The following is a 24,527-nucleotide window of genomic DNA, read 5'->3' on the forward strand; positions in this document are numbered from 1 at the left end:
TTTCATCTTTCTCTGTCAATTTTTTTAATGATTGAAAATGCTATCAGTCATGTTATATATAACACTAAATTCGTATTATTAGTACTGCATCCACACACCATTTTTGGTGGCTTATAAATACATATTAAAAGATCACATGATAACATGAACTTTGTTCAGACTACTACAGCTTATTAATTATTTTATTTTATCCTGGCGATCCAGCACACCGCACTGGAATGGAAAAGGGAGGGCGGATACGTATTGGTGGACTTTCAAGAGACCAGCCTACTGGCAGATTGATTTTATTGGCCATTTAACCCATCATTCTGGAGGTATTGGTTGCCTTGGCACCCATTAAGTTGTTTCGTAAACAATCCAAAATTGTCCGTTCGGACAGGAACTCCAGACTATCAGAAACTGTTTGCTTGTCACATAACGTTAGTTTCGGAACGCGGTTCAGCCGATGTGAACTGTTCATCGTTATAATACTATTTATTCAGGAGTTTTTTCTTTTAAAATAAACAAGGTAATATTTAATTGTAAAATATGATTCTGAACCGGGTACGAGAAATCACGGGGCCAACACCGCATTCAGTTGCCGTGGTAAGTTTCTTAGGCACCAATAACGCTAGCTGGTTTGCTAAACTGCAGTAGGCTATAGGAAAACAGATCATTTACAGACAATAAAGCCAAGATTACACTTTTTTGATGACTAGCTAAAGTCAATCAACATCTAATCTCATAGCCCAAGTTAGGCCAGCGGTCTACTGGTTGACCTTTATAATTCAGAACATCCATTTGTAAGATAAATAATATTAACGTTAGACTACCCGACATATTTGTTAAAGACTCCAAAAACAGGTTCTAGCTTACGTTGCCTCAGAACCACAATGTCCAAATTGTTTATCGGTACGTCGTTAGTACATTCACAAGACAATTGCGGAATATGAATTGAAAATGAATATGACTTGTTAGGGCAAGTTTTCCCTTGACCAAATAACCATGAATTCAAATAGCCTTTATGACCGCTTGATGATTCTGGCCATAACGTTACCAAATCAGCTGGCTGATGTTGCTAATTTTTCAGAGAGCGAAGTTCCCATCATCGAAACCCGTTGACCACATTGTCCTGGAAAGAAGAAAGAAGGAAGAAACGTATGAAAAGCTGCAGGATTTCACCCGGTATCAGAAGACCTGCGACCTGAAGTCTACCTGGGAGAAGACCACGGGGCGCCGCATCGTGCAGGGCACCATCCGGAGGCGGGTACAGGAGGCTCTTGACCAACATCGAATGGGCATTGATGATCGGAGAGAGAGGTTAATTAGCGTGTTTACCTAATTTCCCTAAAACTTTTCATGATTATCGGTTAAACATTTTGTCAGTTACTTTTGAAGGTATACTTTAATTTCACTGTGATTTTGTCTGTGTGTCTGTTCCTCAGAGTACATTTTTGGGAAGCATTTTCAGTGTATGAAAAGTGCTGCTCAGTTATTATTATTATTATTATTATGCACCCAGACTGAGAAACATGCTGGAAGTGGAGGAGAGAGATCTTCTACAGGAGATGGAGGATAAGAAGGAGACAGCATGGGAGAAACAGGAAAAGATGAGCCAGAGAGCAAAGGAATTGAAGGAGAGGAGGGAGAGTGACAGGCAGAGGGTGGTGAGCGAGAAACTGGATCAGCTTTTCAGGTAAAACGCGTGGCGGTGTTCAAGATCAGCCTTACTCTGGTGTAGCATTTGCATTAGTCTACATACATTTTAGCATTTAGTTATCCACATCAATTTACACAGCTAATCTCTTTAAAAAACATGGACACAATCCATTTATCCAGCAGGATATTTACTGAACCAATTCTGGTTTAGTTCACCTGGGAATCACCGGTACAAACCTGTAACCACATAGTTAACCTGTAACCACAAGTTAGATGCCAAATTTCCTAAATATTATACTTCACTTCCCCCATGTTTTTGTTTATTTGCAACCCTTGAGTATCACACTGTTAAATTATGTAGGCAGTTATTGCAGAATATCACTGTAGAAAAAATACATCATTATACATCCTGCATCATGTCATCAATATATTGTGCACATTACACAAAGGTGTGAGCACACATTATGTTAGCTTCTGACGGCCCTGTATGTGTGTGCCAGGGAGCAGTGCGAGGAGCTGCGGGAGGTGCAGACGCAGCGTCTGCGCGAGGCCGTCTGCGCGGAGCGGGCCTATCAGCTGCGCAGCCGGGACGAGGAGCGGCAGCAGCTGCAGGAGGAGGAGCGCCTGTATGCGCAGCTCTGGGAGCAGGACCGGCTGGCCAAGCAGGAGCGGGAGGAGAAGGAGGCGGAGCTACGCAAGCACGGCGACCGCCAGCAGCAGGACTTCCTGCGCATGCAGATCGAGGCCAGGGAGAAGCAGAGGGTTCTGAACCGCCAGCTCAAGGAGGAAGAAGCCCAGCTGCTGGTACGGTGCGGGCGGGATCTCTGTCGTTACCCAGCCAGTAGTCCCGGAAACCCGGGTGATCAGATCCCAAAAGGTCTTAAGAACAGCACTTACTGTAGCAGTGATAGAGCGTGCCAGAGCCGTGCAGCTTAGACAGTGCTCTAATTCTCAGAGGGACGTCTTCAGTATGAACTACTGAGTTTTGTAATGTCTGCCAACGGCTGCAGTGGTTTCAAACATTGAATACATCAAATTTTGACTCCACACTTAAAGATGATACGGGTCCACTCTGCCAACTCATAACTTGTTTCGTAGATAACTTGTCCCCCGTCCCTGCACAGAAAGTGAGTGATGTGTGAGTGTAAGATTCCCCTCTGTCCCCTCACAGGAAGTGATGCGTGAGTGCAAGAGTCCCCCCTGTTCCTGAGCAAATTTCCACTCCTTTCCTCTCTCCTGATAGCACGAGCAGCAGGAAGTGATGCGTCTGGAGGAGCAGAGGGAGCGCAGGAAGAAGGTGCAGAGCCAGCAGCAGACCAGCAGGCAGCTGGATCTGTCTCTCAGGCAAAAGATGCGGCGTCTGGCTCGGGAGCAGCAGGAGGAGCTGGCCCTGGACATGAGCATCATGAACCAGCTGACCGAGGAGAAGGACGAGGGCCAGGACCACCAGGAGAGGAAGGTGAGAGAGCCTCAGACTTTATACACGAACCAGATACGCAGCTCCTGCGTTCTTCCATCCTCTCTGCATCAGGATAGGGGGGAAGGCAACTGGAGGAGGTTCTCATGCTACATTACAGTACAGAACAACCACTGCGACTTTACTGTTCATCAGCATGAGGGTGACACAGGGAGTTGAGTATCTGTAAAATCTATAGAATCTGTGGGAGCGCTGTGTGTGGGCGGAGAGGGAGGGAGGGAGAGATGGAGAGGCCAGGGGAGGAAAGGGGTGGGATTAGAGCTCTGGGAGGGAGAAGGAGTAGGTGAGAGCTGTAACTAGGGGAGGAGCCAGGGCAGAGGAATTTCAGAATCAGACCTGTGATAGGGAAACCATGGGGGGGTGGGTGGAAATGAGGAAGGAGCCAGGGTGGAGTGGGCGGACTGGAAGGGAGAAGCGGAAAGCGAGGACAGATAAACGAGCGTGCTGTCTGACCCCGTTGGCCGCGCCCCCCCCCCCACCCCCACCCACAGCGGCAGCTCCGGGACGAGCAGCAGCGGTACCGGCAGTACCTGGCCGAGCAGATGGAGGAGCAGAAGCAGCAGGAGGCGGAGGCGGAGCGGCTGTTCGAGGAGGAGCTCCAGCAGAACTGGGCCCGGCGGGCGGAGCAGTTCCGCCGTGAGCGCGAGGCCCGGGACCGGCTCATGAGGGAGGTGATGGACACCCGGCGCGCACAGATACAGGAGAAACGTACGACAGGCACGCACCCATATCGGCCCGTTAAAGGGACGGTTCATCCTAAATATGAGTCCTTTTTCTTAAGAATTCTGCGAGCCTGCTGCATGTGGTGTGTTTCCACAGTGGATCAGAACATCGTGAAGCAGGCCGAACTTGCCAGAGAGAAAGAGGAGCTGCATAGAATCATCGAAGAGAGTAAAGAGCTAGAGAAAGAGGAGAAGGACAGGTATGAAGCATGCTGACACATATATGTACATCACATAGACATCACTCACACACACACACATACATACACATCACTCATGCACACACATTCACACGTGCACATGCATACACATCCCAAACACACTCACACACACACACTACAGTACAATGTATCAGGTGAACGTATTATCCAGAGCGACTTACGCTGTGGAGGAAACATACGTGCATTCACCTGATTAATATAAGCACTAGTGCTTGACCTTGCTATTTTTGGTTCAGCGTGTCTGATGGAAGTAAGCTTGTTTCCTGTTTTCTCATACAGTAAGGTGGTGTCACATCCATCTTATCCCTATTATTCCATCCCATTAGCCCAGTCAGCATAGCAGTGAGGGGCCTAATCACACCACGTGGATAGTAAATAAGTGTTTATAAATGATGTGTATAAATTGTGCAAAAGGGGCTGGCGGAAGGTGGAAGGGCCCTGATGACGGTGTGGCTTCTCTCCTCCTCCTCCTCCTCCTCAGTGTGAAGAGAGCCTGCCAGAAGCACCAGGCGGACCTGCTGTCCCAGATCCTGTTCCGGCAGCGGCAGAGGGACACAGAGCGGGCCGAGGAGGAGCAGGAGCGGCAGCAGGGCATGGCCTTCCAGGAGCAGTACCGGAAGAAACTCCAGGCGGTGCTGAACCAGGCCAAGTCCAGCGCCGAGCTGGTGCACCCCTTCAGGAGGCTGAAGGCCACTCCCTCCTGCTACGGGGAGTGACACGGAGGCACAGACTCACGTGCCCGCCCACACACAGATACACACACACACGCACACACACACATGCAGATGTGCACATAAACGCACATACACACACACATGCACGCACATACACACACACGCGCACCATCGATGTGATTCCAGGGATGTGATTTTTGTTTCCGGCCTTTTCTGAATGTCTCCGTCAGAGGCTGAGGACTTGGGTATGGCATAAGCACAGACGCACTCAAAGAGCCTCACAGACATTTGGAGTCTGAAAATCAGTATATCCTGATCAATCAGGAAAAATCACATCCCTGAATTAACAGAAGAAATCTGACATCATTAGATCCAGATTTCCCAGTAAGAAGGCATTGCAAAGGCATTCATTAGTAGTGAGATAATTATTCTGATACAGCATTCCGATACAGGAAAGGAAATAGTTATTTCCTTGTGATATGTTGCATTTTATATGTTGAAAATATATTTGTCTTCTGTAGCCATAAATAAGTTATTTTCAAAGTGCACCACAATCTGTTGGCAGCATTGAATATTGTTGTTTTATCAATTTAGACTTTTTCACTATCAATAAATGTGTTCCTTAATAGCTCTGAGTGAGTATTGTTTTAATAAATGTTAGATATTGCAATTGCCACTACCATTTAGAAAGCTAGATAAATTGTGTGTATTACTATACAGAAATTACAAGGCAGAAAAACACAATTAAAACAATGGAATGTGAGCCCAACTCAACTGTATTCAAAACAAAAGTTACAAAGACAAGCAGTCAGAAAGGATTTCTGTCGAGCAGACAATACAAATTACATTTCATACAACTTCACTGCCCCACGACTGCAGTGCTGTATGTATGATAATGCTAGCTGGTATGTTTCTGGTAAAAAAATGGAATAAAAAATAATTATGAAAGACTAACATGGTGACAAGTCTCTACCGGGGATACTCAAATATGGCTTTTGAGGACAGAACTGATGCTGGTTTGTATGTCTGCCAAATAATTAAATGATTAATGGCCAATAACTTCATTGGCCTGGAGGCCCAGGGCTAAATCGGCAATTAGAGAGGAAGAAAGCAAACCAACAGCATGACTGGCCTACAAGGGCCATAATTAAGTGTCCCACTCAATACTGTAAAAAAAAAATCTATCATAGACCATAATAAAGTTAAACTATCAGCATTAAAACAGAATATAACTAGCAGCCTGGTCAGGCTGTAAGATTGTGTGGAGCCTGTGGCAGCTCTGGTACTAGGCTATAGTTAGCAGCCTGGTCAAGGTTTATGAGCAGCCTGGTCAGGCTCATAGTGCTGTAAGGTTATGAGCAGCATGGTCAGGCTCACAGTACTGTAAGGTTATGAGCAGCCTGGTCAGGCTCATAGTGCTGTAAGGTTATGAGCAGCCTGGTCAGGCTCACAGTACTGTAAGGTTATGAGCAGCCTGGTCAGGCTCACAGTACTGTATGGTTATGAGCTGCCTGGTCAGGCTCACAGTACTGTAAGGTTATGAGCAGCCTGGTCAGACTCATAGTATTGAAAGGTTATGAGCAGCCTGGTCAGGCTCACAGTACTATAAGCTTATGAGCAGCCTGGTCAGACTCATAGTATTGAAAGGTTATGGGCAGCCTGGTCAGGCTAATAGTACTGTAAGGTTCATGGGCAGTCTCTCAGTACTAAGCCAAACTTTTTTGCTAGCTAACAACTGCACTGTACACTGCAGTATATAGCGTTATACCTTATGGGTTGGGGTGCTCCTTGTGCTGTGCTTTTCTCCTTATTACATTGATTAGGATGGCAGACACAAGTATGGGTAATTGGAAGGAGCAAAAATGCCATGATGCATGACTCCTCTATCTTTTCCATTTGAGCCTGACCTTACAGGTCTGGTTGAGGACCTTCTGGATTTCTGGCTTTACTTCTGCTATGCTGTATTTATTTGGTGCTGAATTACAGGCTGGCAGCCATGTTTTCTTATTTTGCTATCTTTTTTGGTTAGTGTCGCAGTTTCCATCAGTTTTGTGGGGTGAATCACATGGGGCCCGTAGATGTTAATTTTATTGAGTTTCCGACCATTTGCAGATGTTTATTGTTAGTTCTTTTGTTGTGAATTGTACATTTTACATTTCGCAACAAATTTACTTGTGTGTGTGCATGTGTGTTTTTTGTTAGCATAGTTATATATGCAGTAATATTTTATGTGAGGTAGGCACATAAAATATCCTTTAAAAATGCTTTTAAAAAATGATAAATGTTTCATTCTAGGAAAAAGCAGAAGTTGTGTTCAATAAATCGGCTATCTTAATTAAAATGTAATTAGATATGGTTCAAACATTCAGGTTAATTGGCATGATTATAAAAAGCCAAATTACTTATGAAACATATAGTGGAGTTCGTGTTTGGTGGTGAGTGGTTTACTTGGCACGGGCCAGCATGATATGGACACACTAAGGATGTGGCAGCCCTGATTCCCATGGAAACAAGGTCACATGACCAAGGTGTCACACCAAGGTCCACTTGACTTGGCTGAACTGCAGGTTCTCTGGCTCCTGGTCTGAGACAACCTGTCCCAGGGTTCTCCTGCGAAGGCACGGGAGCAAGGCCTAGGCATATCTGGAGAAAAGGGGCAGAGGGACAGACCAATCAGTGGGACAATCTTTAAACAAAAAAAAGTTATAATCACAGATTCTCTCTCAGAACCAGATGGTCAGCTGCCTAGTTCCTTTCATCTGTGCTGCTTACCTTTCTTTAGGAGGTTCTGGGTGATAGGAGTTTCCAGTGCTATCTTATATGCATTTTATTGGCCTGGCCAAAGACAGAACACCAATTGTTGGTATTGCCTTAATTCTTTATTTATTTATTTATTTATTTATTTATTTATTTATTTATTTATTTATTTATTCATTCATTGTGGAAATGTGTATAAATTCCATCAGACTACAAAGTTTCAGCTTCAGTGGTACAGAGACAGGACATTAATTTTAGTTTAACGCTCACCTTTCTGCATCATAGATAAGGCTTGCATATGTATGCTACTTCTGGTTTCTGGTATACTGGCATAATTCTTAGTATACTGGTCTATCAGTGGCTGATTTATTTCTCTGAGATTTGCCTTTTCCATGACGATGATGATGTGTATATTTATTATATCTGTTTTTGAGCTATTTTTAATGCTGCTATTTCAGAGGGAATTCAGTAGACAGAGACAAGCAATAATAATGCCACCCACTAGGTGGGGTTAGAATCCAACCCACCACAGACTTTCTACATCCTTGTGTGTTCTCCATATCAGGGGTTCTCAAAGTCTGTCCTAGGGACTTGTGTCTTTGAAATTTCTCTTTCCTGTCATAATTGCAGCCCCTATATTGTATTGAGCTGCTAATAGATATTAATTAGCCACAAACAGACACGTTATAAAGAGGTTGCATTTTTTAAATTAATTCATTTATTGACCGACGGGTTAAATCAGTGAGGTCCTAACTGCTGAAAGTGTATTCACTGACACTAAAGCATTCAAAGACAAGCATTCAGAGACAAGAAGAAATGGCAATGAGCCAAACTGCATTGTGTCTAAAATTTGTAAATAATAACTTAAAATGCACATTTTCAACCACCATCATTGATTGCGAGATTGGCAGCATCAAAAACCAACATAAACAGGGTTTCAGGAAGGAGTTTGAAAACCCCTGCTTCACAAGACAGTCAAAATCGTAATACTAATCTACTGTACCATTTCAATTTCATGGCTGGCTGGGCTGATGAAACAAGGTCAGATAGAAGAAAACAGAGAGAAGCTAAGTCTCATCTTAGAAACATACAAATTATTCCTATCTTCTTTGAGCGGATTTGTTATAATATTCTGCCTCACCTGAGGAAAGTGTTTTTTTGGCCCAGACTGTTGCTCCTAGCTTACCTGAAGAAAGGATTTTTTAGGTCCAAACTGTTGCCAGACTTGAATCCAGACTGGTCCACTACAGCCGTGATGTGAATGTCGTAGCTCTGCCTGGGAGAAAAGGCCAAACGCAGCTTTTAATGGGCAGTTTGCTTGCGATGGTATGATAACAAAACACATCTTTCATTAAGGTACCCTTAATCTGATCTCCCAAAACAGTTTTTCATCACAGTCAAGTCAAACATATAAGCAGCCTCGTTTAAACATTACATCACTTTTAATCATTTAACAGATTCTCTAGTCCACAGCAACTGAAAAAGCCGTGTACATAATGATCAAGATAAAGAAGAGAGACAAATGATTACTTCTCTACAAACATTCAAAAGAAAAACGATCACTTCAGGGGGATAATAATGGGGGGAAACAATATTTATGAAAACGTTATAATTTTCTTTGTCATCACCGATCATGAAATTCACCCACCTAAACTATTGATGTAAGTTAACGAACCCCAACTAACAGTTGTAGTCTACAGTTTACCTCGTAGGCTGTGTATGTGTATGCATGTCTGTCTCCAGATTTAATCATATTATGGTTGATTTATATGCATTATTATTTTCAGTTAAGCATAAGAAACACAGTACAAAAAAGAAATTATAAAGTGTGAGTTGACCACATTCTCTTCAGATGGTAAGATGAAAAAACAGTGCCAAGTTACATGAAATAATTTAATAGACAATGGGTAGCATTGCTTTGCAATAAAGCTTGTTTATTTTGTGTGAGCTGAGATAGCCAATATTGTTTCTGTAACTTGGCCTCATTTTGATATCAATACTTTTAATGGTAGGCCTAGATTTTGCAAGTTTTACTGAAAGACATATAGACAGTGCTTTGTGTGCGTGAGTAACCTGGCATTTTTGTACGTTGCAAACATGTTTTTGTTAAGATTTAATAAACAGGACAAGACCTGCATCTTTTCCTCTAACAAAATCCTTTTTTATGATTTGAGAAAACATTGATGAACTGTCCCTCCCATTGCAGATGAGCTCTCTCACCTCCTATTGGCCATGAGCAGGACCGTCCCGGACAGCGTTTGACCTGTTTTGCCGAAGAGGGGGGTCTGAAGCAGGCAGCGGACCTGATACCAGTGGGTCAGGGGTTCGCTCGGTGAGGTCGACAGCCACATCGTCACCCTAAATGCACAGACACCCCCGAAACTTCCATTAATGCTAAAGACCCCACTACATTATTGATTGTCAATAGCAGCAGTTTTAGACTCAGGTGTAAATTAAGTATTATGAAACATGTATGCTGCCTGTTTATGGCAGAGCACCACTATATATGACACAAAAATGACAAAAAATTGTACAATAAGATAGAATAAGAGAACTGCCTGATCTTACCTGGAACCCACAAATGCCACATCGAACCAGATTGCCAATCCATGGATCAACCCGGACTGGAGAAGCTGGAAGACAAAGGGAATCTCGATCCTGAAAAAAAAACCTTAACATCATATTCCGGCAAAAGTTACTAATACCTTTTAGTTTACCTTGATTTTAACTAGACAGACCACCTGAGAACTTTTGCAGTGACAACCTGGGAATTCAAAGTTGGTAGGGAATGCAAGAAACTGTGTAGCCAATCAGAATGGTGGGTATGACCACATGGTCTAAAGCACAGTGCCCCATCACTTTGCTGTGGCATGTATTTTATTTATTTTTGTTCCAGAAGAAACATACCCCATACAACCCTTCAAATGCATCTTCCAAGAGTTTTCCCAGGAGATCTAATATCCAAGTACTAACCAAGCCCACACCTGTAATGCTGTAAATATAAAGACAGCCAGAGTACACAGTAAGAATGGCTGAAGTCATAACACTAACCTGTGCAGATCCTCCTCTTTAGCCTCAAGGAAATTGATGCTGTATTTGACAGATTTTGCCATGAGAATCTGCATATCAAAAGTGTCCTAAAAAGAAGAAAACTGTAACAAAAAACTTAAAACAAAAGGTTCATTCATCTGTTGGCAAGTTAATGCAAAAAGCAACACCTGACAATAGACAGTTTAATATTATATCAGATTTTACATAAAATTCTACATAAAAAAATGGATAAAAATGGGTCATGGGTCACTATGTTTATTTGCTCTGTTAATGTGAACATATCTCCCTCTTGAAGCCATCGACATCCATCACTGGGTAACAATTTGGAGAGAAAAATGAGAAAATGTAATTCCACCCACAAGGTGACAGATTTATTTAGTACAGTGCACACCAATCAGCAACACTGAAATAAATAAATCAATAAATACATGAATAAATAAATAAATAAACAAACATTTGTCACAATTCCACAGTAAAAATGTCTCTTTCGGAAATTAATTTAGAAAAAAACAGTAGCCAGTTGGAAAAGTTGCAACAGTTTCAACATGTTGTGGCTGTCACTTTCAGGGAATATGCACTCTGTTATAGTTGAATTAACACATTTTACTGCGCACCCCAATTTGGAACGGCCAATTGTCTGTAACAGCAGCCGCAGTTATGTACACTGCCGATTCTGGAGAGGTTCTCCCCCGAAACACGTGTAGAGGAGTCGGAGGAAGATCACGGCTTTAGCATGCAGCCCACAGGTGCCCAATCGTCCAGCGGAGGTCACTAGATAGCGATGAATGCAGAACCCTAACCGTCTGAACCGTCCCATTCCCTGGACAATCACCAATTGCATGTCCCTCTATGGAGCTCCCGACCACAGTCGGCACTGGCATGGTCCAGGTTTCATCCAAGACCATGGGGCTCATCCATACACCACATTGTGATACCTTAACCGAACGCGCCACCCAGCAGCTGGATCAGGCTTACTTAAGGTAACCTGGACCACCAGCACCCAATGACAAAAGCATGGCGAACTCACCACGATGGGCTGTTTGAAGAACTCATCTGAAGAAGCGCTGTGGAGGCCACTCAGGTTGATCCCATAGAAAGAGGTCTGATGCCTGCAGAGAGCAGCAGAAATTCAGGTTGGTCTAGTTGGTCACTTTTTGAACTTCGTGACCCTACATGCAGCCCTGTTTTTGTGTTTCACATGATCGCGATACCTGACAGACACCTTTGCAGACCGAAACATTGCTTGCACCATGACAGCTTAATACAGAGTGAGGGGTCTCTTTTACCTCATTAGTTCACTTCATACCCCCAAGCACCTGTGGAGTTTTCCCAGATGTGCGTGTACAGCCTTTTCTCCCCTGAAATTATACTTGACACAGCTTTACCTTTTCAAGAGGTAAAACATTCTATGCGCCACAGCCATTCACATTACAATTTCATTGAATGCTTTTGTGGTCTTTGTTCGTGAATCCCTGGTGAATTTTAGGCCACTGATAGTGACATTCTGATCTTTCGCAGAGATAAGTAGATGCAGCCAGGCGTGTGTGCAGACTGTGGAACCTGTCAACGCTGGAGCTGAGAAGGTAGGTAAGGGCAGAGTGAACGGGGGTTTGGGGTGGGTGCTGAAAGGGGTTCCGCTTTTCTGCCTGGATGACCTAAGCTCCCTGGCAACCATGCCGCTCTCAGCATATATATTGCAAGTCTCAAAATCCAAATGCACGTCGGTTTTCAGTTTAAAAACATACCAAATTCACCGTCCAAATTAGTGTGTTTTCAGTTGGCTGAGGCAGTTTTTATGTGCGATGAAACATAATTAACATGTTTCCAGATATTTTATGTTCAGTTTCTGATGGCCTGCTAGCTTTGCAGTGTCATGTATACGGGCCTTTGCAAGTTCATGCACTAAAGCAAGAAAATATGCTCCAAGTATTTACAAACCAAAACAGTTTGTACACATAGGTTGTATATAAGCAAACCACTCTTCAAAAAAATAATATTATTTTAAGTTGGAACTATTTCCTATGGGACATTGCAACCTGAGACCACCGCCCTCAAGGAAAGAAGTACCAGCAAATATTAAATATTAAAAACCAATTTTTTTGTTGTTAATAAATGCTGTAATATGAATCTGCTCATACAGCCAACATACCGTACAAGCTGCTTTGGATTGTCTCGGTTTTGACCATTAACTCTGAATGCCCTATACCTGCCAGTTCAGTAGTTCAGAAATATCTCTAAAATATCTGAAAATCTAAAATATCTCTAAATGTCTCCTGTTGAGGGATGTTTTAAATTTAAAAAAATATTTCCACTATAAAGAAGGCAGGTACACTGAAACTTCTCTGAATATCTAAAATATCCTTCATCACATACAAAAACTGTTGGCTGCAATCAAAAACGTACACTAAAACTGAAATAATATATATTTTTTAAACCTAGAAAGAAAACTATCCCTTTACCTCCATGGCAATGCCGCTACTAGCTTGGCCTCTGCACTTTTATGCAATTCCAAAAAACACTAAAAACAAGAGCAGCCGCAAACTTAATTTCTCAGAATGTCAGCATAATTGCCAACTGCAGATTCAGTTTTGTTTTGAACCGCCGCCCTCTTTGAGGCCTGAGCTTCTCGAATGCTCCGCTGGCGGCTTGCACGCGACGCGCGGTCTGAACCTGGTCGCTGCACCGTGAGCGCCGTTCAACTCGTCCGCTGGCTGCAAGCGAAGACACGATCGGTGCCCACATGAGCTGTGCTAAAGCCATTAGCGTCTCCCGCGGTGCGTTGCCGTTCCGCCAGCAGGATAAAGATTCACGCTGTAAACGCATGCGTGCCGCGAGGCCTCGCTGGCGGGGCTCCAGGCTCTTGAAAATGTATCATGGACTCGTAGGGCAGAGCTTATTCTGAGTCTGAGCCTCAGCGCCAAGTCGGTAAAAATGCTGGTACTTGCAGCAAAGAAAACCCAAGAGAAAAATCATATCATCGTATTCATGGGGGTGGGGGTGGGGGGGGCGTTGCTAACCCTTCTGTTATCGGATCACTGGTAACCCGAGAAGGATTATGAGAACCACTGCGCTTGCCAGGACATGTGTTATAGTTTGGAACCTCACTGGAGCGGTAGAGATCCCATTTGGGCTCAGTCCTGCATCTGAACAGCAGGCGACAAATGGATTACCAGCAATGCTTGTCTGAAAACCACAGACCCCCCCACTGCCCCATCCCCTCTGGGGGGGGGGGGGCAGGGGCTGAAATGTACACCCCTCTCCCCAATCTCTGCGTGAGGCTGGAAACATTTGGTGAGGAAGTGTGGGGGACAGTGAAGGCTGCTTACGGGGTAGGGGGGTTATACAGTCACAATCCATTTATCATTTAGCAGACACTTATCCAGAGTGTCTTTAAAAAGTGCACACATAAAGCTGATGCTGTGCTCATTGTAGTCATTGTCAGTACACAAACCCACAACATAACATTAAGTGCCACAGCATGTAGTGTTTAAAATATCAGATTGGTTTGATGGTATAGTGCTAGATGTAGCACAGGTAGGGCTAGCAGACTCAGTGCAGCATCAATTCAGAGCAGCATCAATTCAGCAAAATTACAGTGTAAATTGATGTTTTTAGTCTGCTGGTGGTAAAAGGTCCACCTGGGTATGCTGTCGGTCATGGGGAGTTCACTCCACCACTGGTAATTAATGTAATTAATTAGACTAATTAATGGTGGTGTGTGGGGGAACAGGTTATGACGACACTGGAATTCAGCTCTACAATTCCAGAAACCAAGATGTTCACTGTTGACAGCATCCTGACATATGTCACTGCCATGTGTCACTGTCAAAATTGCCATTGTTTAAATCTCATAACCATCAAAAGACTATGGTGATTCAAACACACAAACACTATAATGAACTAAAAATCCAAGACTCAAATCTCAGACCATTAGGGAGTGTGGTAAAACTACACCTCTCACCAGAAGCTGGAGCGGGCATAGTGTTCCATGTACAACAGCTCATCTGTGAATGGAGCCAAGTGGATATCACTGAAGGTGGGAAACATCTTTCCTGTACAGGGGAAATGGAAAAAAAGCTGTTTAGCCCTAGGGCATGAAACTATAGATGAACAACATTTCATTACCTATATCAAGACAACACAAATGACATGTCAACTGAAACAGGGAAGTGTATCATAGTGATACACTTCATATTTGATAAATTAAGCAGAAATTAAGTCAAGAAAGTGTCAAGCACTCTTCTGAATTTTAATTAACCAATGCGAGAGCTGCCCTGAATAATAACTAATAGCTCTGAAACAGATTTAACATGAGTTAGTTTGAAAAAATCAATTATGAACAGAAACATATGACTTCAGTACATACCTGGGCAAAAAAATAAGTACTAAAACTATGATTAGATTGTCAGGGAGCAACAATTTAAACCAATGCAGATGCAATAGTGCTAAACACACACTCAAAGCCCTTGAGGAATAGCGCATTAGCATGTTGTCTGAACCCACCGTTGGGCTTCAGCCACTTCCGTGAATGGAGGTAGCTCTCGAGCATTCGCTCGTTCAGCAGCATGTATCCGATGGGCTCAGAAATTATGACGTCCACATCCTCCGGGAAAGACACTTCCTCAATCTTACCAGCCACGACTGTGATTTTGTCTGAGAGGTTGTTGCTTTTAACAAGTATCTGTTTCAACAAAAAAAATACAATAAAAAAATAGAAAAAAGTCTTTGAAAAATTATCTTTGGGAAGAACACCATCAGTTTGATCTGGACCTATTTACACCATAGCTGGAAGCTTGCAGGGTTTACAGGAATACTAAAATGTTGCCATTCACCACTTTACACCTTTACTGCCATGTTGTATTGTAAAGAGCTGTATTGTTGTATTATTGAGCTGGTACATGCATCCATCAACATTGTAGCCTATTAAATAACTCACAGCATAACATTTAAAACATTTTCAGTCTGGCCAGAGTGCAGACGTCTTTCATTGCTTTCTTTTGACTCTTCCAACACCATAAATACAGCACCAAATGTCAACAACATGAAAGCCAGTCACACACCATATGGTTTGTCTCCTGGGCTGACCTCGGTGTGCCTGTCTAAAAATATGGCGAAACGTAACCGATTATGTTCAGGTAGACCTGCAATGAGAAATCTCCCATTAAGCTATCTGATGCACTTCCCAGTTTTCCAAACAACCAAGAGTGGGTTCCAGTCGACGGAGCAAGAAATCTGCCCAAACCGAGTCTTCAAAGCGAACCTCTTGATCCTGCAGCAGGGGCAATTGTTTAGGGGGTGGAAAAGCTGGAGGGTGGGAGTGAGGAGGGTTTTACCGTAGGTGAAATTTGTGAAGATTTTAAAGATTTTTTCCAGTAAGAGGCCAAGCCTGGTCACATTAGGTGGTTTTTCCACACGGTAGACCTGCCGCAGTGAGTTGTGAGAGAACCTTTTCCTGTTTATTTGTATTCTTTTTTGTACCGTGCACTTTCGCACTGCCGTCCCCTACACATCAGGCCGGCAGGCGCCGGGCATGTAGTGTTTTTGGCAGCTGGCTCTGTCTGGGCGCCACTGGATTGTGCCTTTGGCCCAAGAACCTAATGATCTGAATCAAAGATACTGCAGGAGGACCCTTTGTTCCTTGCCCAGTTTATCCACCTGAAAAACGCATGTTAAAAGGCGCCATCAAGTTTGATATTGTGCTTTGGGGAAGGAGGTAAATTCCGGAAGAAATTGACACTGGACACATCTGGTTGCAATCTCAAAAAAGTAAAAAAAATATGTAAAGGATTGAGGGAAAAAATGGGGGGAAAACGGGACAGAGTTAACTATGCTTGACTGTTAGGTGAGGATCAGCCCATCCATAAAAAAATATGTTTCCTTTGCCCCCAAACCATTTTTATTGGCCAAAACTGTCTTCAAGTCATTAAACGTTTGGAATTTTGAGCTTTAGAGTCAACAAGGGGACAGAGCTCAAACTTTCAGGGGCTGAAGTACTGTAGTAAGTCTGAGATTGTGGTTCCGAGGCAATACAAATGCATCATTACATTAAATTACCAGTCTCAGGGTCAAATCTGGTGAGGCATCGTGGTTATTAACAATGTGACAAATTATTCATCATATTTACTTAGGATGACTTATGCCAAGTGCTACGAATGACCACACTTGCCAATGGTCAAAATGCAGAATAAACAGGATGCAAAATAAGAAAGCAGTTTTGCAAAAACAGAATCACAAAATGCTTCATTTAATAATCGCAACACAAAGCATACAAGTTTTTCAACCGGGAAACCAATTAGAAAAAGCTGTTATACTGTAGGTAGGGCAAATGGAACACTGAGTAACAAAAATAGACCATGTTTCTTATATTCCTTATATTAATGCTTTAATCGTGGTTTATTTATGCCTCTTCAACAATCGAGTGTCAATCAAGTAATGAGATTGCACTGCAGTAATTTCCCTCAGGGAAAGAAATAGTGCTTTCATTTGTTTCAGAGCTGGAATTGGTGAAATTTTGAAAGTCGCCACACACTGCACAGATTCTTTCGCTTGCTAGTGTTGTTTCAACATCTTCGGAAACTGTGTCTGGAAAAATGTTTAATGAGTCCCCAGAGAGCTCATTTTTAGCTTGCAAACCCCAGGGGTACAGGAACCTATAAAGCACCTTGCAGAAATACTGATGCCTCACTATTATACTGTAACACTGAACTTTAACCTTTTTTCAACATCATAAAAAAACTCCTAAAGGCCACCTTTTCAGGAAATGACAAAAAACTGTTTTCTCAGATAAAGAGGGCAACCACATACTCACAAGAGTTCAGGAAAAGTGCTGGAGCAAAACAAAATGTTCAAAAAGAAGATGGGAAAAACGGTTTTCATAACATTATATTACATTAGACAGGTTTTAATGCCATAAACTATTTAACAATACACAACTGATGACGCAAGCTTTCTAACACTATATCAAACTCAGAAATGGAGATACATGTTTTTCCTTGATGAAAGAAAGAGGAGAGAAACGTACCTGAGCATATTTGGCCGCAGAACTGGCCTCTACAGCGTACACCTTCTTTGCTCCTGCCTGAACCGCGAAGAAGGACAGGATCCCCGATCCACAACCTACATCTAAAACTGTCTAAGGGAGAGAAAGATCCAGAAAGTGTTTTTTTTCTTCTTCTCTCACCACACACAGTGATATCCATTCAATACTCCACTTCAAAAACGAAAACTTTATATTCCAGCTCAGACAATGTGACAAAATGCACCATCACACAGGTTGGGGAATTTTATGATACGCACTGTGACCATATTGTCACAGTGTGTGTAAATTTAAAAAATAAAATAAATAAATGTAATGCGTATCATAAAACCATGTCTTATTTAAAATGCATTGAAACATGCCTTGGCAGTAACCTTCGTATGGTGGCTGCCTGCCCATGATGTACAATATTTGGCGCTCCCTTTTGCTTTTCTCAGTGTATTACCTTCGCATGACGGTCACCTGCACCACGTGGTCAGCAGTCATGCTGCTGCTCTCCCACAGGAGCTTCATTTATGTGTATGATGGCCACTAGTCAAAGTTTCATAAAAACTTATGAGAAGGCACTTTCTCAAAAAGATTGGTATTGTAGTGCCGGATGGTACAGTAACTAGCTAGCCACTGGCTGGCTAATGTTCTGCATCCGGCATGTTTGTTGATAGAAAGGTTTCACTATAGTTTTCTCCCCGCATCAACTCACAAAGCTTCAAATATTACACACTAATTTTGCCTGTTTCCAAATGCTCTGCTCTGGGGTAAATTAGGTCATCAAAGAAATGTGGTAATTCAAAAGTTCACAAAAGTTGGAATCCCCCAGATGGATGCTTTTTGCACATCTGGCAACCAAAACTCCAAAGAAGTGAGCGTGCACCCACCCTGCTGCCTTGGCCTCACCTTGCCCTTGAAGTCCACCTCATTCACCAGAATGGCCTTTTGGTATGTGCCAGTCCTCAGGTAATCCTGTAGCATGTTCTGCTGCTGTGACAAACAGCCATAAAACTGAAAGCACAGGAGCCCGTAAAGGAGTACTCCACACAGGGCAACACCGTTATCGGTGGCTGTTGCCCGCTCACAATCTCCACCACGCAAAAACATAGACTTTTACCAATATTTCACACAGTTATGGGTCAGTCGTACACTACCCATTCAAACCAGCTGTTTTCCATGACTAGCTTAAAAACAGTTTAATCCTTTTACCTGGAAATATTGAAGGGCAGAGGAATCATCGGTCCGCCGGTCAAAAGCAGAAATTGTCTCATGGCCGATTCCCCTTTTCAGCAGTTTCTGGAATGCTTGGAAATCTGAGCAATGGAAAGAGTTGGCCTCCTCAGTGTTGAGATATCCAGCTATCAGCTATCCAGCACATTCCATATGAAAGAGTTCTACCACACACCTAGACTGTGGGTAGCTGAAAGGTTGCCCATACTACCATGTTAGCTTAGAGTTTCCATTACCAGGCTTACAGGTTCAAGCATGCCCAGAGGGAACCATAAGAGTTCCCCATGCAAACGCATACTTCAAGGTGCAGTCACTGGTATGGATCAGGCATTGGACAATATACATGAAGAGAGTACTCTTACTTTTTAATCTTTGCAATCTAAATCTTAAAAATATAAAAACTCTGATAAAACTACTGTTAATTTGGTAGCAATGAGTGGGTTTCCACACTAAAGTGTCCAGCTGTTTAAATAGGTGATGTGGTGAAATAAATGGTGATTTGAGGCTTTGATAAAGAAAGCGTGAAGAATCGATAGGGGATGGAAATAAAGTCCACACACTGGTTGGTCACGTCGAAGGTCTTTGAACATCAAAACATCAAAAATGTCCCCTGTGTGTTAAAATAAAATGAATTACATCTGAGTAGTGCATAGTAAAGCAGTGCTGGACAGACTTTTGACTTCTGTCCAAATTCATCCTTCAGTTCTGCTTGGATTCATATGTGACTTTTTAAAAAAATTTTAAGTTTAAATTACTGCTTTTGCATGGAGTGGGATGAGCACAAAAATATTTTTGTTACAAAATACTGCCCAAAAAATGTCTCTATACACTACCATCAAAATGGTGGAGTCTTGACAGATGACACACAGATATAAACCAGACAAATAAAAGTGGAACAGCATGTCTTGCATGTGAAATGCACATATGTGCAAATTCATGTATTGAAACAATATCTATCTTTGTGCATGGACAACCAGAAACATATTTCACTTGATAAATGCATAGAAATGGGAATCTGAGGACAATGGCTATTCTGTATCCCTTTATGAATTATTTTCCTGTAATCGAATCTATGAGTGAACTGTCATAGCTGATGAATTAATTGAGAAAAGGCTTTAAGCTGTGGTCCCCAGCCCTGGCCATTGAGAGCCACTGGGTGTGGCTGGTTTTTGTTTTCACTTTAAAATTAGCAACCAGTTTAAATCCAAGAAGCTATGCCAGCTATGTCACCTGTGTAGTCAGTTGCTCTATACTTATTATATTCAATTATGTACCGAATGACAACTAAATCCCCGCGACTGTCTAGGACCGGGGCTGCAGGCCCTTGTTTTAAGCGCTTTCGGCTCCCAGCCCAGAGATCCTGGCTCCGTTGGCGGTCTGGGTTTCATGGCGTAAGACCATTCTGCCACCCTCCAGCGAGCACAGTCACACTCAGATGTTTTGCACATGTTCTGGAATCCTTTCGTGCGCACGTAACCAAGGGCAAATGGGCTGAACCGTTTCCAGAAACAGGAGTGAACTGGTAAGACCCTGGGCCCATTATTACATTACATTACATTACATTATATTACATTTAATGGACACTCTTATCCACAGCTCTTATCCAGACTTACAATGTTGGAGAATCTTAAGCGCACCCACCTGATTAATGCGAGCACGAGCGCAAGTCCCGGCGAACAGCTATTCCCAAAACCAGTGACAGCACATGTAAAATCACTGAAGCACTAGTGCAAGCTAACTATGCTAACCATGAACCAAAGTACACATTCTAAACATATAAACATGATATCCATAGCAAGCCCTATAAAGGAAAGCCAAAAAATATGAGACTATAACTAAAACCATCTATCCAAATAAAAAGGAATGTGTGTAAAAGGTGGGAGAGTTCGGGGATATGGATGGGAGGGGAACGAAGATGCAGCCTGAATACTTGGGTTTTCTGATAATGATCAGCTTGTGTTGACATTTATCATTTCGCCAAGTGATATGGAGTGCTGTATGTGCTTTGTTTGCCCTAACAATTGGCAGATAATATCCATCACTGTGCTATTACATGGGAAATACACACGGAATCCTCAGAGGTCTGTTTAAATACAACATGCAACTAGGTAAGGATACTCAAATCTGGCCCTCAAGGCTAGGAGTACTGTTGGTTTTCATTGTTCTTAGAAGAGACTAGTGGGCATTAATTGATCAATTAACTGTCAGGTAGAAAAAAAACCAGCAGGACGACAGGCCTCAAGGGTCTGAGTTAGCTGGACAACTTCTTCGAGTAAAACCCGGAACCCTCCCAAATCTAGAACATGGACAGAGGTAAAAAGAGCAGTTCCAGCTACTGTTACTGTTCCAGCTAACTCAGTAATCCTGCTTTGTGAAGTACCCACCCGATTTGGGTATTCCTACAGCAGATTAATGATATGTGTTTCCCAGAGGACTGTTGGTGGGTGTGGTATGGGATGACTGATGCTTGGCACTCATCAATCTGTGTGCTGAAATGCAGTGGGTGTGGCTATGCGATGACTGACGCTTGGCACTCACCAATCTGTGTGCTGAAATGCAGTGGGTGTGGCTATGCGATGACTGACGCTTGGCACTCACCAATCTGTGTGCTGAAGTGCAGTAGAATGCTGAAGTAGCCCGGGGTGACGAGAAATGACTGGGTGCCAACCTTGCAGCATTCCGTCTCCCTACTGACAGAAAACTTTGACACGCACACCCCATCACCTGCAGGGAAAGCACAAATAAAGCATTTCACTCAGGAGCAACATACACGAGGTACCGATGAGAAAAAGAGATGATTTTACACCTAACAGCATTCTATAAAGACAACACGAATCTGATCAAAACAATCAATCAGCAAATTAAATTAGATGATTGTTTCCATAACCACATGACCATCGTTTCCATAACCACCGCTTGCATAACCACAAGTTCTTGGTTGACCAGCCTCATCTTTAACTCTGGACTTGAAATTATGTGTTGAATCTTGGAGACTATGCCAGACGTTCTAAAACTCATTCACATTGAATGCAATTTCTTGAAAAAAAGAAAAGGTTCAAAGCCATGTTGGTTTAAGATTTTTATTTATCTGAAGGTTAAACCCCTTTCCCCCTCAATCTGTTTAAAATTATTAGAATTAGACAACAGTGTCTACTTTTAATGTCCATTGAGATTATAAAACAATACAAGTAGCTGTATGTTATACAGGGGAGTGGCAAAAAAAAATGATATTAGCTTGACAATTTGAGCTGAAAAAGTAGCCTAAGCCTGAACGATGAAAACTACAAGGGAGTTACGCTCCAATACCAGTGGTTTTTAAGTGTTTTGAAAAACAGTAGGTCTTCTTATTGCAAGTTGTTTTGGTTTATAGCTTCTGCTGGACAGTTAAATTGTAATGGAAAACTATAATAAAACATACGTAAGGTTTTAATTTGTTGCATTTCGAAAGTGTTAGGATAAAGGCCTAATTCTTCAGTCTTGGTCAGTCCTACTTCCGGTCCAAGACTCTTGTGGGGTCTACGTGCGGCAAAATAAAAACCGCAGTGCCGTTCTGGCACACAGCAGCCAGCTCTGTCACGGCGCAATCTGATCCCGCCCGCCAAAACCGCAGGAACTGCAGTCGGTCAGGGTCAGTGTACCGTACCAAGGAAAACAATCTGAGCAGACAATGCTGGGCTCACATAGCGGAGCCCCAGTGGGGCCCGAGTGAATGGGGGCTCCTCGAGCTTGCACAACAGACACATAAATTTCCCCCGGCCTGTCAGCATGTCTCGCCCAGTCCCGCACGGGGAAGCCCCAGCCAAATGTGCACAGCACCTGCGTGAGGAGCAACAAGTTCGGAAGCACTCGCACCGCTCTCGCTGAATTCATTCAGCTGCACCATGCAGTTTCGGTGCGTACGATTCCTCTTCTGAGATCGCCTACTTTAGCTGCTGACCCTGAAGAGAACAAGGCAATGTGCAATTTAAAATTGTGTTGTTTTTGTCAGCAACGTGCCCAATTTTCCTAGTGGTTAAAAGGGACATGCAAATAAGTTCAAACAACACCGATGAATGATCGCACTTAAAATGCAATAAAATTCCAGATCCAAAGCTTTGACTCAAACACCTAATGGATCAAATCCCACTGTGTCCAATGCACCTATTGGCCTTCACCGTATGCAAATATTTTAAAACAGGCATCCAATTACCATGCAAATTACTCTTAAAATGGTACCGGTGAACATGTAATGTCTGCTTTTTATGAAGAATAAGTGGAACTCAAAATTACTTGGTCTATTGGACCTACCACCTTTGTAAAGTATGTGATCCATAAAACTTGGTCGGCCTACAGATCTTAAACTATAACAGAAAGCACGTGATCATTTCGAAGTGAAATTTACAGTCATGTTAACTTGCCAGTTTCCAGAATTAATACGTAATATATTAAAATCACTTCCAAACCTCAGATCCCCCTGAAACTATGCAGGCGCCTCAACTAAGTGCAATAATCTTCAAACTTCTTGTGACGTCATGCAACTACGCACAAATATCAGCATTAAAACGGGGAAAATGTGTTCATAGCATATAGTTCTAATAAAAAGAGTATGAAATTACGCAACATGGAGCTGACAGTGTGACGTGCAGCACATTATTCAACGTGAAAACTAATTTGTGTAATTCATAGACAATACGATGCAGCAGGGCGGTCAAAGTTGCTTGACTGTCTGCTTGATAAACAAAACCGAATCTAATGAAAGTCGTAATTTTCAGTGTGGACACTTAATTTTAACTGTAAACCTACCAATAGGAAACAAAGTAACGAGTCAACTCGACCTTGTTAAACCAGATTACAAGACGGAGAAGGCTAATGGCAGTATTAAATTGCATTGGCTGTTTTTGATCCCCTCAGTTTTTATTTAGGAGGTGTCTGGATTAGTACTTCCCTCGGTCAGATTTTGAGGAATTTTGCAGTTTTGACGAGCTAATGAGAATAAATTACAGGCTACATAAATATATATTTAAATTGTTTTCATGTAGCTACTTATTTACAAAACAAGAAGTAGCATAGGATATTTGCCAATAGCCAAATTTTACTCAGGAATCTCATACTTCAGCTATTATTTTATCAAGAACGCGCTGCAAAATAATTCCGCTTTAATCACAATCAAATATGTATTTAAGTAGTAAACATAGGCCTACTGCTAATTATGTTTCTTAAAAATGATTAATGTCCACTTTCCTAAAATAATATAACAAAAATATTATTATTACTATTATTATTATTATTTCCGTGTTAGCAGTCTTTCGAGGGAGCAGATTAATAACTAGGCTGTACTTACTGTCTTTAACGGTCAATTCGATTTCCCCAACCTCTCCGCTCACCTGTAAAGTGAGGTCATATTTCTGGTTTTGTTTAGAGAGACGGATTTCACCCACAGCTGGATCTTCGTTGAGGAAGAGAAGGTTGATCGGAAAACAGTCCCGTTCTGTATTCATGTCCATAGTACCACTGGCATTTGTTCCCCCAAGTGCGATGGGGTACTGCTTTGTCACTGCATAGATTTACCCGCATCTGCCTGCATATCTACTTTGCCATAAACGAAGAGAGTCGAGAGAAACGGTTTTTTTGTGAGGTGGGCGGAGGTTTTGTTGACTGTGGAACAAAATCTGACATAGCGACTCCCACAGCTGCGCGCTATTGGGCAGTTCAGCACGAATACTTAGCGAAAAGGGGAAAGATTAAAATTAGACA

General features: G+C 42.5%; 2 protein-coding genes across 6 annotated transcripts; one reads left to right on the plus strand and one right to left on the minus strand.

Annotated features, from left to right (window-relative positions):
* The first annotated feature begins 301 nt into the window (after positions 1-301).
* cfap53 (cilia and flagella associated protein 53) lies at positions 302-5,360 on the plus strand. The gene is made up of 8 exons (XM_064307560.1): positions 302-585; positions 1,070-1,299; positions 1,502-1,675; positions 2,139-2,442; positions 2,882-3,097; positions 3,607-3,823; positions 3,935-4,037; positions 4,540-5,360. Exons 1-8 carry the CDS (start codon positions 529-531, stop codon positions 4,772-4,774), a joined length of 1,536 nt encoding a protein of 511 aa, XP_064163630.1. The 5' UTR covers positions 302-528; the 3' UTR covers positions 4,775-5,360.
* A 1,576-nt stretch (positions 5,361-6,936) lies between these two features.
* On the minus strand, positions 6,937-24,478 carry carm1l (coactivator-associated arginine methyltransferase 1, like). Of its 5 annotated transcripts, none has more exons than XM_064308363.1 (13): positions 24,212-24,478; positions 21,393-21,518; positions 18,774-18,877; positions 18,471-18,575; positions 17,562-17,672; positions 15,044-15,221; positions 14,502-14,592; positions 11,568-11,649; positions 10,541-10,626; positions 10,058-10,147; positions 9,710-9,847; positions 8,676-8,765; positions 6,937-7,375 (listed from the first exon to the last, which is right to left on the minus strand). In XM_064308363.1, the coding sequence occupies exons 1-13, from the start codon at positions 24,345-24,347 to the stop codon at positions 7,366-7,368; spliced, it is 1,347 nt and encodes a 448-aa protein (XP_064164433.1). In that variant the 5' UTR covers positions 24,348-24,478; the 3' UTR covers positions 6,937-7,365. The 5 variants fall into 5 exon arrangements, with proteins under 5 accessions (XP_064164433.1, XP_064164432.1, XP_064164431.1 ...); XM_064308362.1 differs by having other exon boundaries at positions 18,471-18,551; positions 24,115-24,475; XM_064308361.1 differs by having other exon boundaries at positions 18,471-18,554; positions 24,115-24,475.
* Positions 24,479-24,527: the final 49 nt, after the last annotated feature.

This window comes from Anguilla rostrata, chromosome 14, assembly GCF_018555375.3.
Source record: "Anguilla rostrata isolate EN2019 chromosome 14, ASM1855537v3, whole genome shotgun sequence".
Lineage (NCBI taxonomy): Eukaryota > Metazoa > Chordata > Actinopteri > Anguilliformes > Anguillidae > Anguilla > Anguilla rostrata.